The 23,123-nt window shown below is 43.0% G+C and overlaps 2 protein-coding genes across 2 annotated transcripts; one reads left to right on the top strand and one right to left on the bottom strand.

Moving 5' to 3' along the window:
* The first annotated feature begins 92 nt into the window (after positions 1-92).
* Positions 93-12,058, top strand: LOC127000023 (NADH dehydrogenase [ubiquinone] iron-sulfur protein 3, mitochondrial-like). Its single transcript, XM_050863415.1, has 7 exons — positions 93-211; positions 3,351-3,398; positions 4,075-4,166; positions 5,538-5,693; positions 10,398-10,490; positions 10,986-11,138; positions 11,760-12,058. The coding sequence occupies exons 1-7, from the start codon at positions 154-156 to the stop codon at positions 11,913-11,915; spliced, it is 756 nt and encodes a 251-aa protein (XP_050719372.1). The 5' UTR covers positions 93-153; the 3' UTR covers positions 11,916-12,058.
* Positions 12,059-12,739: 681 nt separating this feature from the next.
* On the bottom strand, positions 12,740-20,675 carry LOC127000024 (CD151 antigen-like). Its single transcript, XM_050863416.1, has 7 exons — positions 20,556-20,675; positions 19,185-19,289; positions 18,040-18,231; positions 17,595-17,771; positions 16,959-17,072; positions 16,356-16,487; positions 12,740-16,061 (listed from the first exon to the last, which is right to left on the bottom strand). Exons 2-7 carry the CDS (start codon positions 19,260-19,262, stop codon positions 16,014-16,016), a joined length of 741 nt encoding a protein of 246 aa, XP_050719373.1. The 5' UTR covers positions 19,263-19,289; positions 20,556-20,675; the 3' UTR covers positions 12,740-16,013.
* Between the last annotated feature and the right edge of the window lie 2,448 nt (positions 20,676-23,123).

Genomic DNA, 23,123 nt, shown 5'->3' with positions numbered 1-23,123 from the left:
ACGCACAGAAATCAAGCATCGTATACCTACATCTAAAATAAAGATAGGCCGTTATTCAAAAAAGCGGAACAGCTCAAAAGAAGAAGAAGAAGAGGAGCTCAGGCTGGGCTCCTCTTCTTCTTCTTCCGACTGCCCCAGCTGACTCCCGTAAACATGGCGGCCACGGCTTGTCGGGGACTGCTGAGCCTCGCCAGGAATGCCTCCAAGTCAGGTTAGTTCAGCCTCAGGGGGATTAGGAGGGCTCGTCAGTACACGCCCACGAACCTGTCGCGTCCAGCAGTTGTGAGTGTGCCGTGGCTGGAGTGTCCTCAAGGGCGCAGCGGCTGGCCGGGGACGGGTGGCTGGCTGGGGCTCACGGTGCGGGGCGCGGCGTGCCTGCTGCAGGGGGGGCAGGCCGTGGCTGGGGCTTGCCGCGTCCTTCTGGTTGGGTCTTCTCGGTAGTGCAGGGTTAGGTAAGACCACAGCAGGAACACAGCCCCCCCCGGCCTTAGGGTCCGTGCGTCCCGGCTGCTCTGCCCTAGTTTAAACTTTTTGATGAAGGGTGGTGTCATCTATCTGTTACCTTATTCATAGTAGACACAATGGTGGGTTAAGATTGGGTACTTCTTCATACCAGTTATGTAACGGCAGGCCGGGTTAAAAGAGGCCACGACGGGTAAAGTGTTTCTAGCCACAGGTCAAGTTAGAGGTCACCTCAGACTCTATTTGGCATTAGTTAGGCCACACTTAGATTATGCTGTCCAGTTTTGGTGCCCACACTACAGAATGTACATCAACTTGCTAGAATCAGTTCAGAGGAGGATGACCAAGATGATTCAGGGGCTGAGGAACCTCCCATATCAAAATAGGCTGAAACATCTAAACTTACATTCACTAGAAAGACTAAGAGTGCGGGGAGATCTGATAGAAGTATTCAAATGGGTCAAGGGTTACAACAAAGGCAATATAAGTAAAGTACTGAGAATTAGCCAACAGGATATAACTCGCAGTAATGGATTTAAATTCGAAAAGTACAGATTTAGGAGAGATATAGGCAAGCATTGGTTTAGTAATAGGGTGGTGGGGGAATGGAATAGACTCGGAAATCACATAGTTAGTGCAGTGACAATAGCTTGTTTTAAGAGTAGACTGGATAGCTACATGGACGAGGATGACAGGTGGCAGTGAGGTGTGGGTGCAGTAAGGTGACGGGGTACTGGATGCGTGCCTAGTACTGCCGGTTTAACGAGGATCAAGCCTCTACCTGTAACCCCTGTAACTACACCTCACCCACCGTGAGTAGTGGGGGGATTCTGGAGCTGCCCTGTGTAGGCCACCCGGCCTCTTGCAGTTTCCCTATGTTCTTATGTCTTGGTTGGGAGTCAACATTATCGGCACTCCTATGGAATGTTGGTCCTGCCTAGCTCGCAGGCCAAAGCTGCCAGTTATGTATTTTCTGCTGCAGTGTTACCATGCTGGGCGAGCAAGCCATCCTGCCAGGGCTCCCCAGCTTCATTCACACTTTCTATTACACTCTAAATCATGCTTGAAATGAAATATGAAACTATATTACAGAGTTTTTTGATTTCTTTTGTTTGCACTAAGGCAGTATACGTACACAACCCACGAAGAACAAGAAGAATAAGTTGCAAGGGAAAAGCAGCAGGGCTCTTCTCCTCACTGCCAGGTGTATGACAACAGAACGAGGAGAGAAGGGGCTTGCAGAGTGCGGAGTGCACAGCAGCGTCAGACTCCCAAGGCGACTCAGTACTGTTCACACATGCTCCTAGTTGTCTCTACTTTTCTTGGTTTTTATACTTGGTAATATAGTTTCATATCACATTTCAAACATGATTTAGAGTGTAATAGAAAGTGTGAATGAAGCTGGGGAGCCCTGGCAGGATGGCTCGCTCGCCCAATGTGGTAACACTGCAGCAAAAATTGCATAACTGGCAGCTTTGGCCCGCGAGCCAGGCAGGACCAACATTCCGTAGGAGTGCCACATTATTTATGACAGAGTAATCTTTGACTGTGCTCCAGGTTAAGATTCGTTTTAGCAACGTGCCAATATTTCATTACCTACCTTATGAAACATCACTAGCTCTTCATATATCTTTTCTACAAATATTCAACAATCATGGAAACGCTTTCAAAATCCAATTCAAGGACCATTTTTTTATTGTAGAAAATAGGGGATAATATTCACAAAAGCGTAACCTCCTCTGGCGGTGGCTGCAGTGGCGGTCCAGCTGGTGTTGTGGGAAATACCTCCTCGCAGATATTGGTCGCATATGTGTGTGTGTGGGGGGGGGGGCAAAGCCCCCCCGTTAGCTGTCAGGTCGTAAAGTTCGGTTGGAGTAGTTTAAATATGCTCCCCTCCCCCCCACCCCTAAACCCCCTGATTTCCCATGGGTCCCCCAAGTTGAACCTCTCTGCGAGCTATTTTGCAGCTGCGGCGGTGGGCCCACAAAAGGCATTGAAAAGTTAATCTTTTAGTCATTTCCGGAGAAAAATACCATCTCCATGATAAACAACATTATATTTTCCAGAAATAAGCAGTCAGCATTTCGAAACTAATTACGTCACTAAAACGAATCTTTACCGTGCTCCACACCAGCCAAGGAGAGGGAGGAGGTGGGAATTATTAAACAGATGTGAGCAGTCTATTTCAGAGACACAGACTTAATTTCTGGGTAAAGTATTATGCTTTTCATGTGGATGTAGTTTTATTCACCAGAAAACAGCTATAGAAGCACTTGAGTGAATTTGTTGCAGGAGCTATTTAAAATCTAGCAAAAGCCCATCTTAACCTAACCGATGTTAACCTCTTGGCTCGCAAATAGAAACCTATCGCAGCATAATAGTAACCTATTGTTGGTTAGGATAGTAACCTATTGCCATTATGGTTGGTAACCTATTCCTTCTAAAATACAAACCATAAGCCCAATTGACTTGTATTTCCATAGCTGTTTAACAGCCATAACTATGTTCATGTGAAAAAGCAACAAATTTTACCTAGAAATGAAGAATGTCTAGAAAATAGAGTATTCAGGTAGCTACTTAGTACTTGTAAACTTGATTCACCTTCTTCCATGTTCAGGAAGTGGCTTGTGCTTCTAACCTTTTAGATAAACCAAAGCCCACAGTTATATACCTCCTTTTCTATGTTGTATGTGTAATTTCAAATACCTACACAGTTAAATATTCAGGGCATGACAGTCATTAAATGCAATGGAACTGCAGCCTAGCAGGTAATGAAATACAATTTATTATTAAAATATATAACTGTAATTTTTTACAAGTTCTCAGAAAGAAGGTATTATTATTATTATTTTACCTTGTATGTATAATGATTAGATTTATTGTTGCAGTGGTGCCAAGAGTGTTCGGGGCAAGACTGTGCAGCACTGAACTCCACCGTAAGTATGATTTCCTTCACCTCTGTCTGTTTGAATTTGCCAACTGTTATGTTTATTAATACAAGAATAGTGATCATTTGAATGACACTATTAAACTCATCTCTTACAACATGTCTAGCACTTCACATTCAATGAAGGTTTGGCCAACACCAGTATCATCATCATCATTGTCATCGTTACTTCCATAACCTTAGTTCTTTCAGGATTGTAGGTCTAATGGCCTTGATTTATAAGGAAAAAATTTAGCCCAGAGAAAAAACGATTTGGCTACCAATAAAGAGAAATACCACACTTCACCAACCATTTGCATACTGATCTTCCCGAATATTCACACCATAACATGTCCAGTATCACATCATCACCTCTATTATAACATAGTTGTTCACAGGTTGTCATAAATGGACTGTCAAATTGTAGTTTTCAAGTTAGAAATGAGGAAAGTTTTTATTTTTTTATTTTTTATCTTGCATTACAATTTTTCCTCTGACCCATTTGTCTTTTTTTTATCTTTTTGTCGTATCTTTGTATATCTATCTACTGCATCTGTTGTTCAGTGGTTAGCATGTATATATAGGAATCCATGGGTCTGGGTTTGTAGCACTGATATGATAGTTAATTACCGTAATACTCTTCGGTAATTTTGAAGTGTAAAGTAACTTCTGTTGTTATATTCCAGCCACCATACGACCTGTTAACACTGTTCAAAGGCAGACCCTCTCTGAATTTGGCCAGTATGTTGCAGAGTGTATGCCAAAGTATGTCCAGAAGGTAAACACTAAGATCTCTTATTTAGTTTAGTTATATATTGTTTAGTATAGGCCAACTGGCCTCTTGCAGACTCCTTATGTTCTTATATATACAGTACTGTCTCCAGGATTGCGAGTTTCAAGTTTGCGATTTACCGAGTTTGCAATAGGGACCCCAAAAATTAGATTTTTATTGAAAACTGAAATTGCGATATGACCCGAAAGGAAAAGGAAAAGACTGCTGAAACCGGGTGTTTTCACACCTTGTTGTGGTCCTTGATTCCCATTCTCGCTCTTACCCACCCCTTGGGCCTTTCCATTGTCTGTGGGAAGCATGGTGAGTGGGATCCGGGCAGCCAGGCGCATGTGTGCGAGCGGCTCCGGCTGAGCGCCAGGCCCAAGCAGCTGGTGGGCAGCTGATGATGGTGATGATGAACGTCGGCGGCGCGGCCCCCGCATTGGCGGCGCCCAGACGGCACCTTCATTGGGGCCCGTGCGTGTGTGGCTGGGCCCAGGCTCCTCAATCTGCCAATTCCCACTTTCCACATGTTGTGCGGGACCTCTTCCTTTTCAAAAAGAAGAGATGGAAGAAAGGAAAGGGGTCATGCACAACATGTGGAAAACAAGAACTGGCAAATTGAGAAGCCCAAACCCACAACAAACATGGCCACACACACACAGGCCCCGACAAAAACACCGTTCGGGCGGTGCCGATGCGGGGGCCGCGCCACTGACACTCATCATCACCATCACCATCATTGGCCGTCCACCAGCTGCTCGGGCCCGGTGCGTGGCCGGGGCCATCCGCATACATGCGCTTGGCCACCCGGATGGGTGGCCAAGATGTCGACGGTTTTCAATTTTCCCTGTAAGAATAATGGTTCAAAGTTTGCGATTTCAACGTTTGCGACCCGCAACGTCGACCTAGTTATCGCAAACTTGGAGACAGTACTGTATAGTTTTTGATTTTTAAGAATTTTCATGGATCAAGGTAACTGGGAATCTAACCATCTATTTACATTTATTCCTATGGTAAAATAAAGTTTGTCATTCAAGAATTCCTTGGAGCTCAACAGTGTTGAATAACAAGGGTTTCCTATACTTTCTAAATCCAGTTTTATATCAAAACCTCAAATGCAATGTGTGCACTGCTGAATGTTATCCATAGTGTATAATAACTTGTTGACTGGCTAACAACTCATTTATCAGTGCCAGGTCTAGGGATGTCGTGGTGGTCAGAAAGCTTTGTTTCTGACTGTTTGGAGTATGTATTATGTTAATAGCTACAACTTTGATGTTACTGTTAGAATTCAAGACTTTCATCAGGTTGTAAAGGCTTGCATCTCTTAACAGTATCAGACCAGATATTACAAGCATTGAATCTTTCTTATAGGTGCAGATTACAGCAGGCAATGAGCTAGAGGTGTTGATTGCCCCTGAGGGAGTGGTGCCGATCATCACTTTCCTCAAGGACCACACTAATGCACAGTTTACCTGCCTGGTTGACCTGTGTGGTGTGGACTTCCCCACCAGGGCGTACCGTTTTGAGGTGAGTCATATGTTATTCATGAAGGCATTGATATTTAGGAGTGTCTGTCATTTCATTTCCTTATCCTACCCACAACTTTCTGGGAAAATCTTTCTTTTGCACAGTTTTCCATTTGTTCTTGTGCCCCATTTTGTAGAGGGCATACCAGTCTTGTTTACTTAACCCTTCAAGCGTGGGGTTATTTTCCGTGCCTGTCCTCCCACGCGGGCATATTCAGTCAAACACATACCTCACTTCAACTTCTTCTATCTTTACTCCTACTCAACTCATGTGACTGAATGAAGTATCATTGTAAAGTACATGCCCTTAGCTGTCCTTTGACTCTAATTTGAAGGTTATATGTCCTTTGGTAGAACGAGTACAGAATATTGAAGTAGGAGCACTGAAAACTATTTTATAGACAGTTTTCCATCCCTAGTGGTCTTCCCTTCTATGATTTAATAATAAAAAGCATAACTTTTATACAGTTTATGTGAAACACACCCCAAAAAAACTTAACTTCCGTATTATTTTAGAAATCAACTGTTAGCTTTACTTGCTATTGTTAGCGGTAAGCTAGCATCCACGTTAGAATGCTGCAGTTACACTGTGTAACAAAAGGAAAGATGAAAAACAGAAAAGAATTTTATTTTTATTTTCCAGAGAACACATAATGTAACTTTCACATGTCGCTACAGATTGCCTGTTGTGTCACTCGCTGCACTGTAAACACTGTCTCAGGCGTCACGAGCCTACAGCCACCACACCAAATGCACACTATTAGGAAACTCATGATAACATTTTTTTATACAGCAGAGGAGTCAGTTCAAGGGCATAAAAAAGGTAATAAATGTGAAAAAAAGCCCGCTACTCACTGCTCCTACAAAGAGTTAAAGGAGTGGCCGAAAGATAGGTCATTTTCAGGAGGAGAGGTGTCCTGATACCCTCCTCTTGAAAGAGTTGAAGTCATAGGCAAGAGGAAATACAGATGAAGGAAGATTGTTCCAGAGTTTACCAGCGTGAGGGATGAAAGAGTGAAGATGCTGGTTAACTCTTGCGTAAGGGATTTGGACAGTAAAGGGATGAGCTTGAGTAGAAAGTCGTGTGTTGCGAGGCCGCGGGAGGGGGGGAGGCATGCAGTTAGCAAGTTCAGAAGAGCAGTCACCATGAAAATATCGATAGAAGACAGAAAGAGAGGCAACATGGCGGCGAAATTTAAGAGGTAAAAGACTATCAGTAAGAGGAGGAGAGCTGATGAGACGAAGAGCCTTAGACTCCACTCTGTCCAAGAGAGCTGTGTAAGTGGAGCCCCCCCCACACGTGAGATGCATACTCCATACGAGGGCGGACAAGGCCCCTGTAAATGGATAGCAACTGTGTGGGGGAGAAGAACTGGCGGAGATGGTACAGAACACCCAGCCTCGAGGAAGCTGATTTAGTAAGAGAAGAGAGATGAAGTTTCCAGTTGAGAGTTAAGGATAGACCGAGGATGTTTAGTGTTGAAGAAGGTGACAGCTGAGTTTTGTCAAAGAATAGGGGAAAGTTATTTGGAAGATTGTGTCGAGTGGATAGGTGGAGAAATTGTTTTTTTATGGCGTTGAAGGACACCAGGTTCTTCTTGCCCCAGTCGGAAATAATAGTAAGGTCTGAGGCTAAGCGTTTTGCCGACTCCATCCTGGAATCATATAGTTTCTGTTGAGTGGGTCTTCTATTAAAAGAAGTTGAGTAATGCAGAGTAGAGTCATCGGCGTAAGAATGGATAGGACAGTTCGTTTTGGAAAGAAGATCATCAGTGAACAACAGAAAGAGAGTGGGAGATAGGACAGAACCCTGCAGAACACCACTATTAATAGGTTTAGGGGAAGAACAGTGACCCTCTACCCCAGCAGAAATAGAACGGTCAGAGAGGAAGCTTGAGAGAAAGGTACAGAGAGAAGGATAGAAACCGTAGGAGAGTAGTTTGGAAAGCAAAGATTTGTGCCAGACCCTATCAAAGGCTTTTGATATGTCCAGTGCAATAGCAAAGGTTTCACCTTTGCTATTGCCTTCACAGATAACAGTTTCATTTACATCTAGATTTTTAGCATCACTATCGCAAATGTATAAAAATACCATGATCGTGCATGTTAGCATCACACCCGCAAAAAAAATGGAAAAAAAATCCTTACACGAAGCTAAACACGTAGCTTCACTCTTGCATATTTTCTTACACTTTGTACATTTCTACAATTTTTATGATGGTCACTACACTATCAGTATTTTTTGAAAGTATGGTACTCCTGGAAGCAAGGCACAATGCATAAAGGCACGTTGCACTCATGACACTTGTAGCGGGACTGGTATTTTACCTCACTGGGCTTCTGTGTGGAGTGGGTACACGCGTAGCAACGTCCCACGCCCACTTTCCTGGAACCAGTGGGAGGGAGGGACTCTATGTAGTACCTATCTATGTAGTCATGAGTCTCAAGTCTGTCAGGAAGTGCATCCGAGTGTCGTCTTGGAGCCTGTGCAGTCACCTGTCCGAACCTCTCAAGCATCTGAGTGATGACAGTCCAGCTGAACTGTCTCAGAGAAGGCTGAAGTTGCTCACCGACCTGCGTCTTGTACAATATGTATGCATTGAGCACACACATGTCAATGATGTGGAGAAAAGACTTTTTGTACCATTTACAGCCCTTTCTAAGACAGTCTATGAATCCAGTCATCATGTTGGACTTGTCCACCAACCGCATTTTGATATTGTAGTCAATGACTGCATCAGGCTTCATTTTCTCCTCACCCGTCTTGAAGTTGACTTTCCCAGAATCCTGCAAGTGCCCCATGTGCTTGGTAGTAAGCATGTTGACGGGCTTTTTATCATGCCATCTAATTGCTAACATATTCCCAGACTTTTTGAGCTGCACTTCTCCCTGATGAGACTCAGGAAACACAAGCCAGTGTTTCCTGTTTTGTTTGACGGTGCCGACAGTGCCCACTCCATGCTCAGAGTTTGAGATGTGTAGTAGTTGTCCGTATACTGAATATGATTATCACCAAAGTATCTTTCCAGTAGTACCTTTACAACTGAACCTGTGAAGCCGAGTGGGTCAGTCATCTTGATGTCAGCATCGCTTGCCGTATATATGACACCCCGTTTCGCAGTCGCACAACACAATTTTTTTTATCCCAAAACAGTGTCGCTTGCTAGGAATGTATTGTTTGAAGGAAAGACGCCCCCTGAATAAAACCAGGGACTCCTCACTTACCACTTTTTGCATTGATTTGAAAAAGCCAAGGAACTTCCCCTTGTTGATGTTCATTATCTCTCTGATTTTCTAAAGGGGGTCTGTGTCAGAAGGGTACATATTATCAGCAAAGTGGAGATAACCGTAGATGGCCCTGAATCGGTCCCTAGGCATATATTTTCCAAAGATTGGAGTGAAAATGGTGTCATCGTGAGCCCAGTAGTCCTTTAGGTTATGCTTTCACACTTGAGGCATGAGCAACATCAACGCCAGGAAAACATACATTTCATGTACAGAAAGCGAGGTCCATATAATCATTTTTGCAGAACCCACTGAGTCAAATGTGCACTGTTCTTGATAACAATTGGTTTCCTCACACATTCGCTGAACTACTCTTTCATCCAAGAAGGCCAAAAAGTAGTCCACGTAATCTTGTTATGCATCCACTGGGAAGGCAGGTTGAATCCCAGCATTCGCCATGTCGAATGCTGGACTGTCTGGTGTAAATCCACTGCCATCATTCCACACAAATGCACCGCATTGTGGAGGGTTGGGCAGTGGTAGGGTGAGTAGCGGTGGGGAGGGTAGTGGTGGTGGCGAAGCCTATTGCCTTCTTCACACGCTTCCTCCCTTGTCCACTTGCTACTTCCTTTTGCTTCTGAGGACGTGCTGGGGGATTGTTTCTTCGTGATGCAAGATGTGGAGGCTGGGGCAGTGGTGGTAATAGACGCATCCGTGGTGGTGGTCGCAGTAACGAGGTCCGTGGTGGTGGCTGATTCGACATATATTACCTGCATAGTCCGTCAACGCCAACTCCAGCTATACGGGCACGTGGCACGTTTTCTGGAAGCTGATCCTACTCATCGGGTTGTCTCTGTAAGAGACAATCCTGAGTGGAGGAGGCCAAGGGGACGCCCACGGAGTTCATGGCTTGAGCAAGTCGATAGATCCTGCTTGGAGGTACTCGGGTTGGGAAGGGGGCCTGCATGGAGACTCGCCCAGAGGGACCCTCGGGCTTGGCGTTGTAGGGTGGGCGAGGCAACACCCCCCCCCGGCGTATGCCCCCATTGCTTGATTGATATCTGCATTTATTCAACAAAAGTCATTGCTGACTAATGAAGGGTCTGGATAATGTCAAAGGAAATTTTATGATTTCTAGATGCAGGTTGAATTCTTGTTGGTAGTTTTGCACTCTCCTTGCTGCCACCCTCCAAGACTATGTTGTCTCATTTCTCTAACAACACACCCGCCAGTCCAAGGACAATGCTCCCTCGTTTCCCTGTGGATAATGTTGAGCTGCAGATAATGCAGATGTGGATAGCTGAGGGTTTATTGTATTTTCACTTGTTTTGTTTTTTCATGCTTGCTTGCTTTATGAATAGCAGTTGGTACTGTAGAACTTTTGTACAAACTAATTATTTGGAAGGGAGATACATTCATTCTACTTTTAGAATAATTGCCTTGCACTACTTTTGTAAAGTATCTCATCCATATATTTCAGGTTGTTTACAACCTCCTGTCACTGCGCTACAACAGCAGGATCAGGGTGAAGACATACGCAGATGAACTGACTCCTGTGGACAGCATTTTTGATGTGAGTCAGGTTTACTACCTAAATATAAGGAGGAAAACCATTTTGCTTAACTTGTCTACTATAGTCCATTCCAGATACTGACAAAAATTGCTCACCATTTGGTAGTAGCACACTGACTCACTGTTCACTTGGACTATATTATAATGTGCCATCAGCTTGTTTTTGGTCATGTGAGATAAATATTTTCACATTTATCCTAAATTTCAAATACTCAATTATTTTTCATCAATATTGATTAATAATTACCAGTAAATGAATAAGGAAACTGCACATCACTTTTTCATGATAGAAATATTGGAGGTAAAGGAACAAAGCTGTGACCTTGTGATAAGCACCATTTTGACAGACATGCTGTGTTCAAGTTTACCACTCAATATATTGGCATTTTTGCATTTTGAGCTCAGTTTTGCAATCACGACTCATAACTCAGTCCACCTACTCCTCTGTATTAGTAGATAATAAACTTCTTACCTCTTCCATTATGTTTCTTCAAAGGTTCACAAATCTGCAAATTGGTATGAGCGTGAGGTGTGGGACATGTTTGGAGTGTTCTTTGCAAACCACCCAGACCTGCGCAGGATCCTCACTGATTATGGCTTTGAGGGGCATCCATTCAGGAAGGACTTCCCCTTGTCTGGCTATGTGGAGGTATGTTTGTGGTACCAACATCCAAGAATCCTTGATGATTCGCCATTGCAAATATCTCAAGCCATTCAGTAAGGATAGTTACCTTTTTACTTTCACTAGATCAAAAATACCAGTATGTCAGAATCATCCATTAGTTCTTGTCCATCTCTTTCAAGTCATGAAATGGTATTTATTGTGATAATTAAAGAAAAATCCATTCTCCGTAAGTGTGATACATACAGTAAGTTCTCTAGTTTGGCATCTTTTAGTTTTGCTGTTTCAAAACTGACATAAATTTTGTGTCCTTCCCTCAAATAGTTATCTAACCCCCACTTTCTGTAAACTGAAATTCTACTTCAACCCTGAAAAATAATGAAAGAACAACAAAAACTTCTATCTCCGACACCCTTTGTGGTCCTCCCAGAGCTCCACACTTCAGTGACCCCACTCCACAATTCACTCCCTTTGTTGTTACATCCACAGCAAACCTTTCATACATATTCTCATTACTGTCTCCATCCTTTCCTACCTAATAACTGTTTCAATTACCTCTTCAATGAAGTCTTAGTCTTTAAGGACATCAGTTATGTAGTTCCTGACTTCTGTCACTTCAGTTATGTTTCACTACCCATACCTTTCCAGTGTCGGTATGATGATGAAGTAAAACGGGTTGTGGTGGAACCAATAGAGCTTGCCCAAGAATTCCGTAAGTTTGACCTCTCCGCCCCGTGGGAGCAGTTTCCTAACTTCCGGGAACATGATGCTGCAGAGGAAGTGCCCATCAAGGAGGAGAAGTGAGCCAAGAGATGCACAGCCATAATTTATTGAAAGCTACCCAGAAAGTCATCTTGGCACCAAAAGTAAGCCGTTCAAAACCTTTCTTTGTTTATAGGTACTCAGTTATGTACATAATGATGTAAGTAATAAAACTTTTAAAAGATTTAATTCATATTATTCATTTTTTTTTTCTTATGGGAATACAGTTTGTGACAGTATTCCTGGTATAAAATTAAGACATCTTGGTGATGATATGGGAAGCTGCTCATTGTAAGCACAGGTTTGGTTAAATACACATGACCTCACTAACCTACATAACCTGCCAGAATTTTATATACATTTTTTGAGGCAAGGGTGAGAGCCTGGAGAAAGTTCATGTTATGAGATGTTAAGATGATAGCAGAGGACAAGAGGAGGAGGGTATTCAAATTATATCATTGGTTACAGTATCTTGAACATTCCTTTCCTCCCTATGTATGATTAGTGTAATGGTTAGTGCTCCTAGCTATGAAACTGCAGGCCTGGGTTTGAATCCCAACCTGGGCAGTTGGTATGCAGTTCACCCAGCTCTTTGTCCTCCTATATGGGCTAATCTCAAAATGGGTACCTGGGGAACCTTGGGAAGATAAGCTGTGGTAACTTGGATGTCTCACTGGCCCTGTGTCCTGGTGTAATGGGTCCTTACCCACCACAGGCTCAAAGGTCAGTGCAGTTATGGGGTATGCCCCAAACTTTGCTTTTACTGTAAGTTTATTAGCAATATAAACTTTATTACTCCATTGTACTTACCTCTCTTTCAGAAGGCTGGTCTTAAGTCATTCCAATTACGGATAAGATAGTACAAATATTTTACATAACATTTATTTTTGCACCACAAGAAACAAGAAGAGTGGCATTCTGTAGTAGTCATTTCTTAAATCTAGAATATAGATTTTTTACAAATAACTACAGTTTCATATTTGTAATTACCCAACTAAGTCTTTGGACATGGTAATAGATTTACAATGTAAATACAGGACTTTGTGTTTATATAGATTCACAACAGACAATTTCCTTAAATGAGAACAAACTCAAAAGAAAACTGCTTCATTAGCAAGACATTTTTAGAGCATTGCAAAGGTTTGTCAAAATGGAAAATGTTGGCAACTTTTTATCTAACTTGAAAATTCACAGACTCTATAGCTACTAGATGTACTAATGTTTGTAGATTGAGGTTGATTCTAATATTTAATAATTTCAGTGATCTGTGTGTACAGTATAAAACTACTGTACAAACCCCAGAAGTTTGATTTAGGACATTTGTAGGCCAGTGTTGGGTTGAGTTTCAAGCTTCAAGGAGGTAGTGGTGGTGGTGGCAAGACCGACAAAAGTGGCTTGTACTAGGGCAGCTGTATAGGCCTTGATGCCAGTAAGTAAGCTACTACACTGAAGCTATCAAGGAAATCCACATTTTCAGGAAGAGTATAAAGATGTGAAATATAATCATTATAGCAATAGATTCTTGAGAATATCTCTTCAGCAGTCTATCTAGTTCTGTGTAAGAAAGAACCATGGCCAAATTTAGGGTAGGATAGAGTGGGGCTGCAGCCTGGGGTCCTACACTGCTCTTTACATACAATGACAACAACTTTCTTTAGAACTCCAGCTCAAGCATAACTTAGTCCAACACCTATTTTTCTTCTCTTTCCCTATTCGTCAGCCTAATATGCACCATTTAGATGTATAGTAGTCACTCGTATATCTGAACTAAAATGGAGTTAGTTTCAAAATTTGTATAGTTTGAGTTCAGATAAGAGTGATTGCTATATTACTATTAGGCCTATTTGGGTATTACCACCATAGGGGACATACACTAGTTTCAAATTGTAGCTCTAAAAGTTCTGAGATACCTTAGGTATCTCACTTTTGGGCAGTGCCTGACAAGCAAACACCACTACCTAATCCCATTCCAATACACACATTTGGATGGTGGGTGGCAAGCAGGAGCAGATGTCATAAGCAGGGAAACCATGGGCAAACCATCAAAATGCCTCTGCTTGCCAATCCAGACTATTGAGGAGTGCCTGGTGGGCTTTGCCCTATAAGTACACAGTCTGCCGGGCACTGCCCAATACTGTGGAGCCTGCCAGGAACTGCTCCACCTGATAACACTGCTTGAGAATCGAGAAAATACGCTCTACGTGTGTTGCCCATTGGGCACCGTTTGATAGTGTGGGTGGGGCCAAACAGGGCAGCTGGTAAATAGTACAAACACAATGAGCTGTTGCCCTGATAGGGTCCCTTGTACTTTAGAGGGCCCTGCAACTTCTAAATCTGGCCCTGGGAAGGGCACTTTCTATAAAACTGCCATTTTATAATTTTTTGTTGGTTCAGTGTTAGGAGCAACCATATAGATAATTTATGTCCCAACCATTTCACCCCACAGTGAAAGGTGACATTTGTGAGGGTGCATCATCTGTTTGGGGATTGAGGACCTTGAGTTTAAACTAATTTCCTTAATAGACTTATTGAAATTTGTTATTATAACAATGTTGTGGCCAGTATAGTGAGGAGCATAATCACTTGCTAACCATATCAATAGAAGCAGTACCACTTGGATCCTAAAGCTATATATTGTCTGTCTTCACACAAATTCGTCTCAGCCTCATTGATATCATATTGAATTCAATACTTCTGTGTTGGAAAAATCTCAACTCTTAGCTTTCATTTGTTTCTCTAGCCACAACTTCAGGCCATGGATGAATGATAGAGAGCAGCTTAAAAAATGCTACTTATTTGAAATTGCATCAAAGGAAATCAAAAGCAGCTTTGAAAATGATAACCAAATATCTCCAAATGACAACAATCACTTTTCAGACAATTCAGGGCATATGTGCCATTAAGCAATATAATTACACAGCAAGCACATGTTATATAATGAACTTCTCTCAACAAGCCATGGGAATCCAGCAGAGGTCAGGCTAAGGCAATCACATTCAAGCTACTTCACAGCCTTGTCTGATGTGCCCTGCTGTCAAGAGGACCCTAAAGATACTGATATGATCACAAAATTCACTGAGAATCAAAAAACAAAACCACTGCGCACATTTGGCAACAAACTGAAATGAATGAATGCAAAGTCTTTAAAATAATTAATGATTAGCTCACTTTTGTGGATGAAAGGAATGGGATGTTTAAGAACTGCTTTTACTGAAGAGAAAGTCTGAAAGAAAGGAGGTATCTAATGTGTTTAGAAATTCAAGTAGGAGCCAATCACAAAACTTTAAACAAAAGTTGGATGTATAAATGCAACAGTAGACAGCCACAGCCAGACTATAACCTTGTTAGAATTTTGGCTTTCAAAGACATGCTTCATTAACGTTCACAAACAGAAATTTACCATCACAATAATGACTGTAGATATGCCAAATGTGTCATGGTCTTGCTATGGAAATGCATATATGCAATCCATTGAAATAAAAGAATAAAAAAATAAGTTTATAAAACTCACACAGCAACATTCAACCTTAAGCACTAAAAACTCCACACAAATCACAAGACCAATCAAACACACATGAAAAGTGACTAAAAGGGTTAACCATATCAAGAAAATATGGACCTTCACCGAAGTGACACACCAATACCTAACACAGGCACCATATCAAAAGTTACATGATCTGGTCTAGTGAGTGCCTGTTCTACCGATATGAAATGCCATTCATGTTATAATTCTGTATTAGTTTTTCAAGGGGGTTAGAAATGAGCATGATCCATTAACCTGGGGGTGGGAGGAATAGATACTTTACAATAAATAAAGAAAATGTAAATTACCGAGCCAGGAAGTGAGCAACAGTAACTCACTCACAGATTCTGTCTTGTCTTGCTGAAGTGTGAAGTTCATGGCATTGAGGAACTCCACAAAGGCACTTGTAACTCATAACCTGGGTAAATGATGATTACCTTACACAGGACAGACATATTAGAATATTGGTTATAAATATAAATTCAGGTTGGTCAGTAGGCCAATGCAGTGTATTGTGATTTACCTTACAGGGCACTCACTTGGCTTCCAAAACCAACCATTATAGGAAAAATATTCCGTTGTGCACTGCTGCAGTTGCACCACAGAGTTGAGAGATTCTAGTTGATCAACTTGAAGAGGACAAGGGACAGGATAAGACCAAGGACCTGGAAGAAATAAATTAAATGTATTACTTTGTTTGGATTTTGGACATTTGTAATTAACAATTGCTGCTGTGATACTGTATACTGTGTACATCAAGAGATGTGGTAAAAAAGTCCGCATCTATCTCCGATGCCCTTTGAATGAATGGCCTTGGCAGGTATTCTCAAGTTTGTCCAGTCATACACTCCTTTTTTGCAACATTCAATCCCTTTTCTCAGTTCCTTTATGTATATGTGTAAAGGTTTACTAGACATTTCATTTGTCACTTTCCCCACCTTCCACATCACTTCACCTACCATGATCAAGGCCACTGCGATGGCCACTCCTCCAATGATGACTGCATGCTGCTCAACGAACTCCACAGACTTCTCGAGGCAACCTTCCGTGTAAGAGTTGCTTTCATTTGGTGCCCTCTGACAGTTCTGCAGCTGCAACCATTATAGATATTTATTAGTGATACCGTCTTTACAATGATTGAAAATAATAGTCTTACTGACTGAATATCATACACAAAAGGTAACTGTATCAGGACTTATGTCTAACAACTTCGCAGCTACACAGTATTACAGCCAGGGGGAGGTTAAGTAGTTGTGGTTGCTGTCTACAACAATTTCATATTACTTATCCTACATAATTCATAATCCACCTCTGAACACTATAATGATATAGATTCATAAAATGTTTTTATCATCAATGGTACAACTCGGACTAGTAGTACTAACATGAAATTAAATGTTTTAATTTCTTAAATAATAAAGCAACTGATTGGCCTGAAATGAATTATATACACTGAAAAATACAGACATTTCAATCTATGCTAGAATAAATGAATAAATTTCGTAACAAAACACATGGTCACTTCTTCAATACTACTACAGATTTTTCTCCAATGTACATACATTTCCTGAGGAGTCTTTCTGGCAACAAGATTGAGGAATTCTGTCGCCTGTGGTGGAGAACACTTTGCTGTACTTCAGCCACTCTTCCTGCTCCTCGATGGCACAGCATTTCATCTGTGAATGTGACAAAAGCAAATCAGATATACAATAAAAGGTGGAAGAATGGGATGATGACCCATGGAGAGCCTGCTCTACAGGAAACAGGCATTCTGAAATAAGCTTGACAGTCGAAGAACACAATCTATATTTGCATTGGTATGATAAATCTATATTAACCATGATGATACAATGAACAAAGAAACTACAATTCATTGTACTGTTGACTAAAGGTGTGGCCACTCCCTGCAATCATATGGTTCAGAAGCTTAATACTTAAAAACATCCAAAGGTGCATAATGCTGGATGGACAGAAAAATTTTGGGTCTTCCTTCCTTTCCCCTCTTTCTTTTCCTCCCTTACTTCCCCTCTCCATTACCTTCCTCTATGTTTTCCTTCATTCTTCAGTTGCCTCTTTCAGCCTCTCCCTTCATTCCTTTCGCTTCTCTATAGTTTATTTCCTCATCAAATTACATTATCTTTCTCCCTTTCCACACTTTGGAGAACCCTCCCTTTTCCCCTCCCTCGCGACGCACTCACCGCCTGCTGCGTCTCGTCCCAGGCCTTGGTGATTTGGTCGTTGCCCTCGGTGCCGTAGTCTCGCATAGTGCCCATCATGGTGTGGGTGATGGACGTTTTGGCCTTGTCTTTGAACACGTAGCCCAGGATGCCGCCGATCAGCAGGATGATGAACAGCAGCAGCACGATAATAAAGTACTGCAAAGAAAACAAAATATGAAGCACTGCAAGAAAAAAAAAAGTTTAATTTGTCATACCTTTCTCTTTCCTCCCTCTCTTATTTTAACAGCTGGGTGGGTTGAGGTCAGACCGCCTAGTCCAGGATTCGAACCTGGGTCTCTGGATTCGTAGCTAGGCGTGCTAACCACTACACCACAGTGGAGTTATAATGCGTTAAAATAGATATATACACATTTGGAGAGAGAGAGAGAACCCTCCAAAAACACAAGGTAAGCCATGCACTCACCGTCAGCAGCATGCATTTGACTTCCTTGAGAGCACCGAAACATCCGAGGAAGGAGATGAAGAAGATGATGCAGCCGGTGGCGATGAGGATGTAGGCGGCCGTCATGTACATCTCGTTACCCAGCAGCCTCTCCAGGTAGGGCCGGTCCACCACGGTCCAGATGCCCAACACAAGAATGACTATGCTGGATACCTAGGGAAAACAAGTGTGTGTTAGCTTGACTGGTGATGGAAGAATATACAGCGGTATTGATAATGGGTCGGGAGGGGGGGGGGGTGCTGCTTCAGGGATTTCACAATGCTAACCTATAGAATACAAGAACAAAATTAAGTAAAAGAGTGGAAAATAATGCTATTAATAAGTTTGTTTGCTGCAGCAAATGTACAAGATGCTAACCTTGTCTGCACAAACAAGGGAAGATCAACCAGGACCAGTTACAGATATGTCAGGTGAACAAATAGGCTTGTACAAGGTAATCAGTGGTGTTCGCCCTGAGCAAGAAGATTATCGATTTGAGATACAAGGTTACACAGAAGTGCCTAAATTACGACCTGGAAGTTCAAGATGAAGCATTCATTATACGTTGTGTATTTCCAAGTGAATACAATATTAACTCATGAAGTTATTTGCTGCGGAAGTATAATGATGCTGTCCTGGTATATAAATCATGATCAGACAAGCTAGTTAAACATCTTGAGAACGCGAAGATAAGTGGAACAACGGGGTTAATGGTAGAATTAAGGCACATAACTATTTAGAGGTCATGTCCTAACCTTGAAATAATTTATATAGCTTTCTATAAGACCCAAAAAATACTATAATTTCTAACATGTCACAGTTAATATCACCCCATAAACCAACCCCGGTAAAGCATCTGGGGGCTACAGGGGCAGGCAGGAGCACAGAGCAGCTAGGATGTGCTTTACTTCTAACTTGATCTTTAAATATTGTTCACTCCTTCCCTGTTGTAGTGGTAACATTCAATATCTTAACAAAACTTTGCCGTTTTATATCTACGATTTGCTCCTTAGTGGTAATATAATAATGCACTACAGTACAGCCCCATATATCATTCTGCGTGGTGCGTAGCTGTTCAAGGGCCACAACCATTGATTCAACATGACTCCAGGAAATTTGATACTCACCCAGATGAGGAAGTTGACGGCGAACATGAGGAAGCGGACACACTTGCCGCCGCTCGTCATCTCCACGCCGCGCCCCATGCTGTCTGCCCACGCTGTGCCTCACACCTGCCGCCAAGGACGCTCATTAGCAACACAGCCCTAGTTTATATGCCAGTTATAGGCCCCAGCGATGTTAATGACGCCCAACTCCTACATTACGCCCTCATGTTACTCCCACGATCATCATTGTAACGAGAAAATAATTGTCATTTATTTATTATTACGGACAATTTGAGTAAGAATCCTGAAAAAAATAATTTGTAGCTACTTATGATTTGAGAATATTCTGGTTCGTGATCCAATATGCTCTTGCAATTTCATGTTGATAAAAAAAAAGACGAAGACGATGACTATGCTAGGAAAAATACAACCCAAAAACCATCTTTCTAGAGTAAAAAGAAAAAAAGAAAAAAAAAGGAGTGACATTGACCACCCGCTCGCGTGTCGCATAATTCACTAGACACCACAAAATATCCATGAGAGAGAGAGAGAGAGAGAGAGAGAGAGAGAGAGAGAGAGAGAGAGAGAGAGAGAGAGAAAACATCACATACGACAAATTACATTACAACACATTCTCTCTCAGGTGCTGCTCCCTCCCTCCCTCCCTCCCCCTTTCTGTTCACACGCTCGGCTCACGTGCATAACTGACTTGACATTACTTTCCAACTGCCAAATGGTCAAGGTCGAACGATGGAACTATTTTACGTGAAGATGATTACTATTTCTCTGAGTGGCGCACAGGAGATTCGAACACTGGACCATCATAGCGAGTCACGGCCTATTACCGCACCACCAATTAGCCTTGGGACTGTCGTGAACACAACCACCACTCATGTAGGGCGTTGCCGGCTGTCTGTGGCTCAGCTGGACTGTCACTCTCGGCTGTTCTTTACGCTCTCACAAACGAGGAAAACGAACAGCTGCCTAGGAGTGTGTTTATTCACGAAATACAAGTATATAACCCACCTGAGCGAAGTCGTAAGTATGTGACATGAAAGAAAAATACTAGTCGAAGCTTCACTCAGGTTCGTAATCAAATTTTCTTTCCACAAACACCTCGGGCCATATATTCACTGTCGACAACGTCCTCAGCTAACTGAGGGAGAGTTTTCTTATCTTCTCTAACGTTGTACATTGAACTGGAAGCGTTCACTCAGTCCTGAATGTCAGTTTAAGCATCGTGTTCCATTCATTCAGGTAAGCTCTCGATAGTTGAAAATTGCTGAGTTGCACATGACACACCTCTGAGAACAATGCAACAATGATCGGAAAAAAAGCAAGTCGCCGTTTCCTAGAGAGCGGGCACACTACACAGCACACTGGGTAACTCACTACACGATAAAGCGAGTGGGTAAACGAGCTGGTCTGCGGCCCGCCACTACTCTCCTCCGCGTGCGTCTCGGTACTGAGTGAGGCTCGAGGCTGCTCGGGACTGGAAAGGCAGCGGTGACCTCCACCACTACCCAGACACACGGAACTACGTCACGGTGACGTCACCGCTGCGTCAGTCCCCACCTCATATAGGAAAACAACAAATTTACGTAACATTCGTCCTTCGTGATCATGCCTCCATGACTTGAGATTTTCCTCGTTTCCTTATTGTCTGGGCCTCTGGGATGGCGTGGGTGACTGTCAAGGAATCTTTGTCGTGTCCACTGGGGCTTCAGGTTGAATCCTTATTCTCTTGACCCGCGCGGCCTTCAAGGCGAGGGGATCAGCACGTGTGCATTCCGGCGCACGAGGAACACAAGGGCAAGAGGGTTATGGATAGTCGGGGATATGCATGCCACCATCTTCCAGTGCTGTAGGGCGAGTGATGTAATTCAACCATTCTCTGTCTTGTGCCCTTCAACCTGTACATTGGGTGACGCCGGTGAGCAGAGGACACACAATGACGCCATATACGTCTAGGGGGCCTGGGGGGGGGGCGCATCACCAAGGCCCCCTGTGGCGTCGCCCAGTCACCTTGGTTACTGTAATAATATTGCCTATTATCTAACCTTATACGGGATGATTATTTATTTAGATCTTCGTGTTTATTTCGCTCCGCTAGCACAAAATAATCATTCACCGTTTTCTTGCTCCACATAGCAGTGACCCATAAACAAGGGAACATCGTGTGACCTAAAATCCTAAATAACTGAAGTGGTGGGAATATTGCGCTACACTTTTTTTTGTAACCTAATTCATTGATATCTGAAAAAAAAGAAAAAAAAAAAAAAAAAACCCACTTCCGGTGTCACTCAGTCGAAAACAACATCACCCTTGCACTGCACCACTAATATAAGGACATCACAAAATCTCAAATTCTTTTTCTGATATCCGGCGGAGGGTAGAGTGTCCCTTCACCCTAAGGCCTAAGTGTCCCCTAACTCCTCGTGTCCCGGTGAACCGAAAAAAGTCGAGTGGGTGTCTGGCTGGGGAGTCACTCAATAATTATGACACGGCTGGCCTCATTTCGTCGCCCAGCCCGGCAGAAACACTTAAGCTGTCGTGCATGAAGTGAGGCCTCGAGCGGCGACGGTGTTCACAGCAGAGAAAGTGCAGAGAACAATGTCCTACAGAGTCAAGTTATTGTCTTTAGGCGTGTAGGAACATAATCCACAAGGACTCCCCCTGTGCTATACTCAAATTCAAAATAAACACATCCATTCTCAACAGATACATCGATGAGGTGTGTGTCCCTGGTATTTACTGAGCCAGCGTAAAGTGCAAACTACTGACCACTGGGTTGTAACACCATAAATCTTTGGCGTCGACGTGGCCATGTTATCAAATGAGTCGTATGTTTCGGAGCCACGGTGATGCAGAGGGGAGGTGCGACAAGCTGCCCTTCGCCTTTCCTCACCCATAGCAGGCTGGCCACAGACGGAAAGGTAGTCTGGAGGAAACGAATGGGAATATGAGGGCTAACCATGGCGGATTTACGAAAAAAGGCGAAAAGGCGAAAAAAATAGAGCTCTGAAAAAAAAGACACATGCAAATCTATTTATTATTTCGTGAAGATATGAAAAGTGACGTAGGGAGCGACGCTTCAACACATTGGAGGAAATTAAGGTTAAATGAAGACCAATAGTCACTAGAGATTGGCTGGAGTAAATACAACAAAAGGTAATTGTGTGACGTTTTCAGGTTCAGAATAAGGATCAAAATTCAGTGCAGAAACGACGAATACAGCCCAAGTAGCCAAGTAGATATTTAAGACAAAAAATTACAAAATGAATAGCTGAGAGAGAGAGAGAGAGAGAGAGAATGAAAATGAAAATGCACCATTCTACTTTTAGCGGAAAATAGAAGCATTCGAGGAATACAGACAAGGCAAGTCGGGGATGTGAGGTGAGGACACACAGCCCCGGCGCCCCACAGCAGGCAGCGGCGTGCTTCCCGTGGACCAAGGTAAGAGAAACAGGATAACTCAGCACGATTGCCGACATATCAGGCTGAGATGGCAAAACAGTAAATATGTGATCGCTGTCGCGTGGCCAGGCTACGACTACGTCCTTTCTTGCCCATGGGGGAGCAATCGATGGTCAAAAGTCTCAGTTTTCTGGAGCACTGCCTTGGAAGGGGGGCCAAGGGGCAGGGCGACGGCCAGGCTCAGCGGCGGACCCTACATATCTGAACGCCAGAGGTGTGGCCTGCCTGGGTGAACAGCAACCCAGCGTGGCTAATCACTTCCCGCGAGCAGTGACAGTGCGTGTGGGGGCCTTCAGCCAACACGTCAGACATACCAGTTAAGTCAGCCACCCAGTCATGTCAACCAACTCAAGTTCAGACCAGCCATGCCTACTTTAGCAGGCCAGTTATTGTAGCCAGCCATGCAACTAGCCTGCCAGCTTGCTTGCCCGTTCGCCAAATCAGTCCAACACCCAGCCACCCATTCAGCAAACTATTTTTATC

This window comes from Eriocheir sinensis, chromosome 17 (genome assembly GCF_024679095.1).
Source record: "Eriocheir sinensis breed Jianghai 21 chromosome 17, ASM2467909v1, whole genome shotgun sequence".
NCBI classification, from domain to species: domain Eukaryota; kingdom Metazoa; phylum Arthropoda; class Malacostraca; order Decapoda; family Varunidae; genus Eriocheir; species Eriocheir sinensis.
This window is presented reverse-complemented; position numbering and strand designations above follow the sequence as displayed.

Bases quoted from the DNA above. Each gene is read 5' to 3' on its own strand.
- LOC127000024 (XM_050863416.1), bottom strand. From the start codon at position 19,262: ATGGGGCGCGGCGTGGAGATGACGAGCGGCGGCAAGTGTGTCCGCTTC. The intron at 18,232-19,184 runs GTGAGTATCAAA...TGTTTTCCCTAG, and splicing joins CCGTCAACTTCCTCATCTGG to GTATCCAGCATAGTCATTCT. The intron at 16,062-16,355 runs GTAGGTGAAGTG...TATTTCTTCCAG, and splicing joins TCGCAGTGGCCTTGATCATG to GTCCTTGGTCTTATCCTGTC.
- LOC127000023 (XM_050863415.1), top strand. From the start codon at position 154: ATGGCGGCCACGGCTTGTCGGGGACTGCTGAGCCTCGCCAGGAATGCC. The intron at 3,399-4,074 runs GTAAGTATGATT...GTTATATTCCAG, and splicing joins GTGCAGCACTGAACTCCACC to CCACCATACGACCTGTTAAC. The intron at 10,491-10,985 runs GTGAGTCAGGTT...GTTTCTTCAAAG, and splicing joins CTGTGGACAGCATTTTTGAT to GTTCACAAATCTGCAAATTG.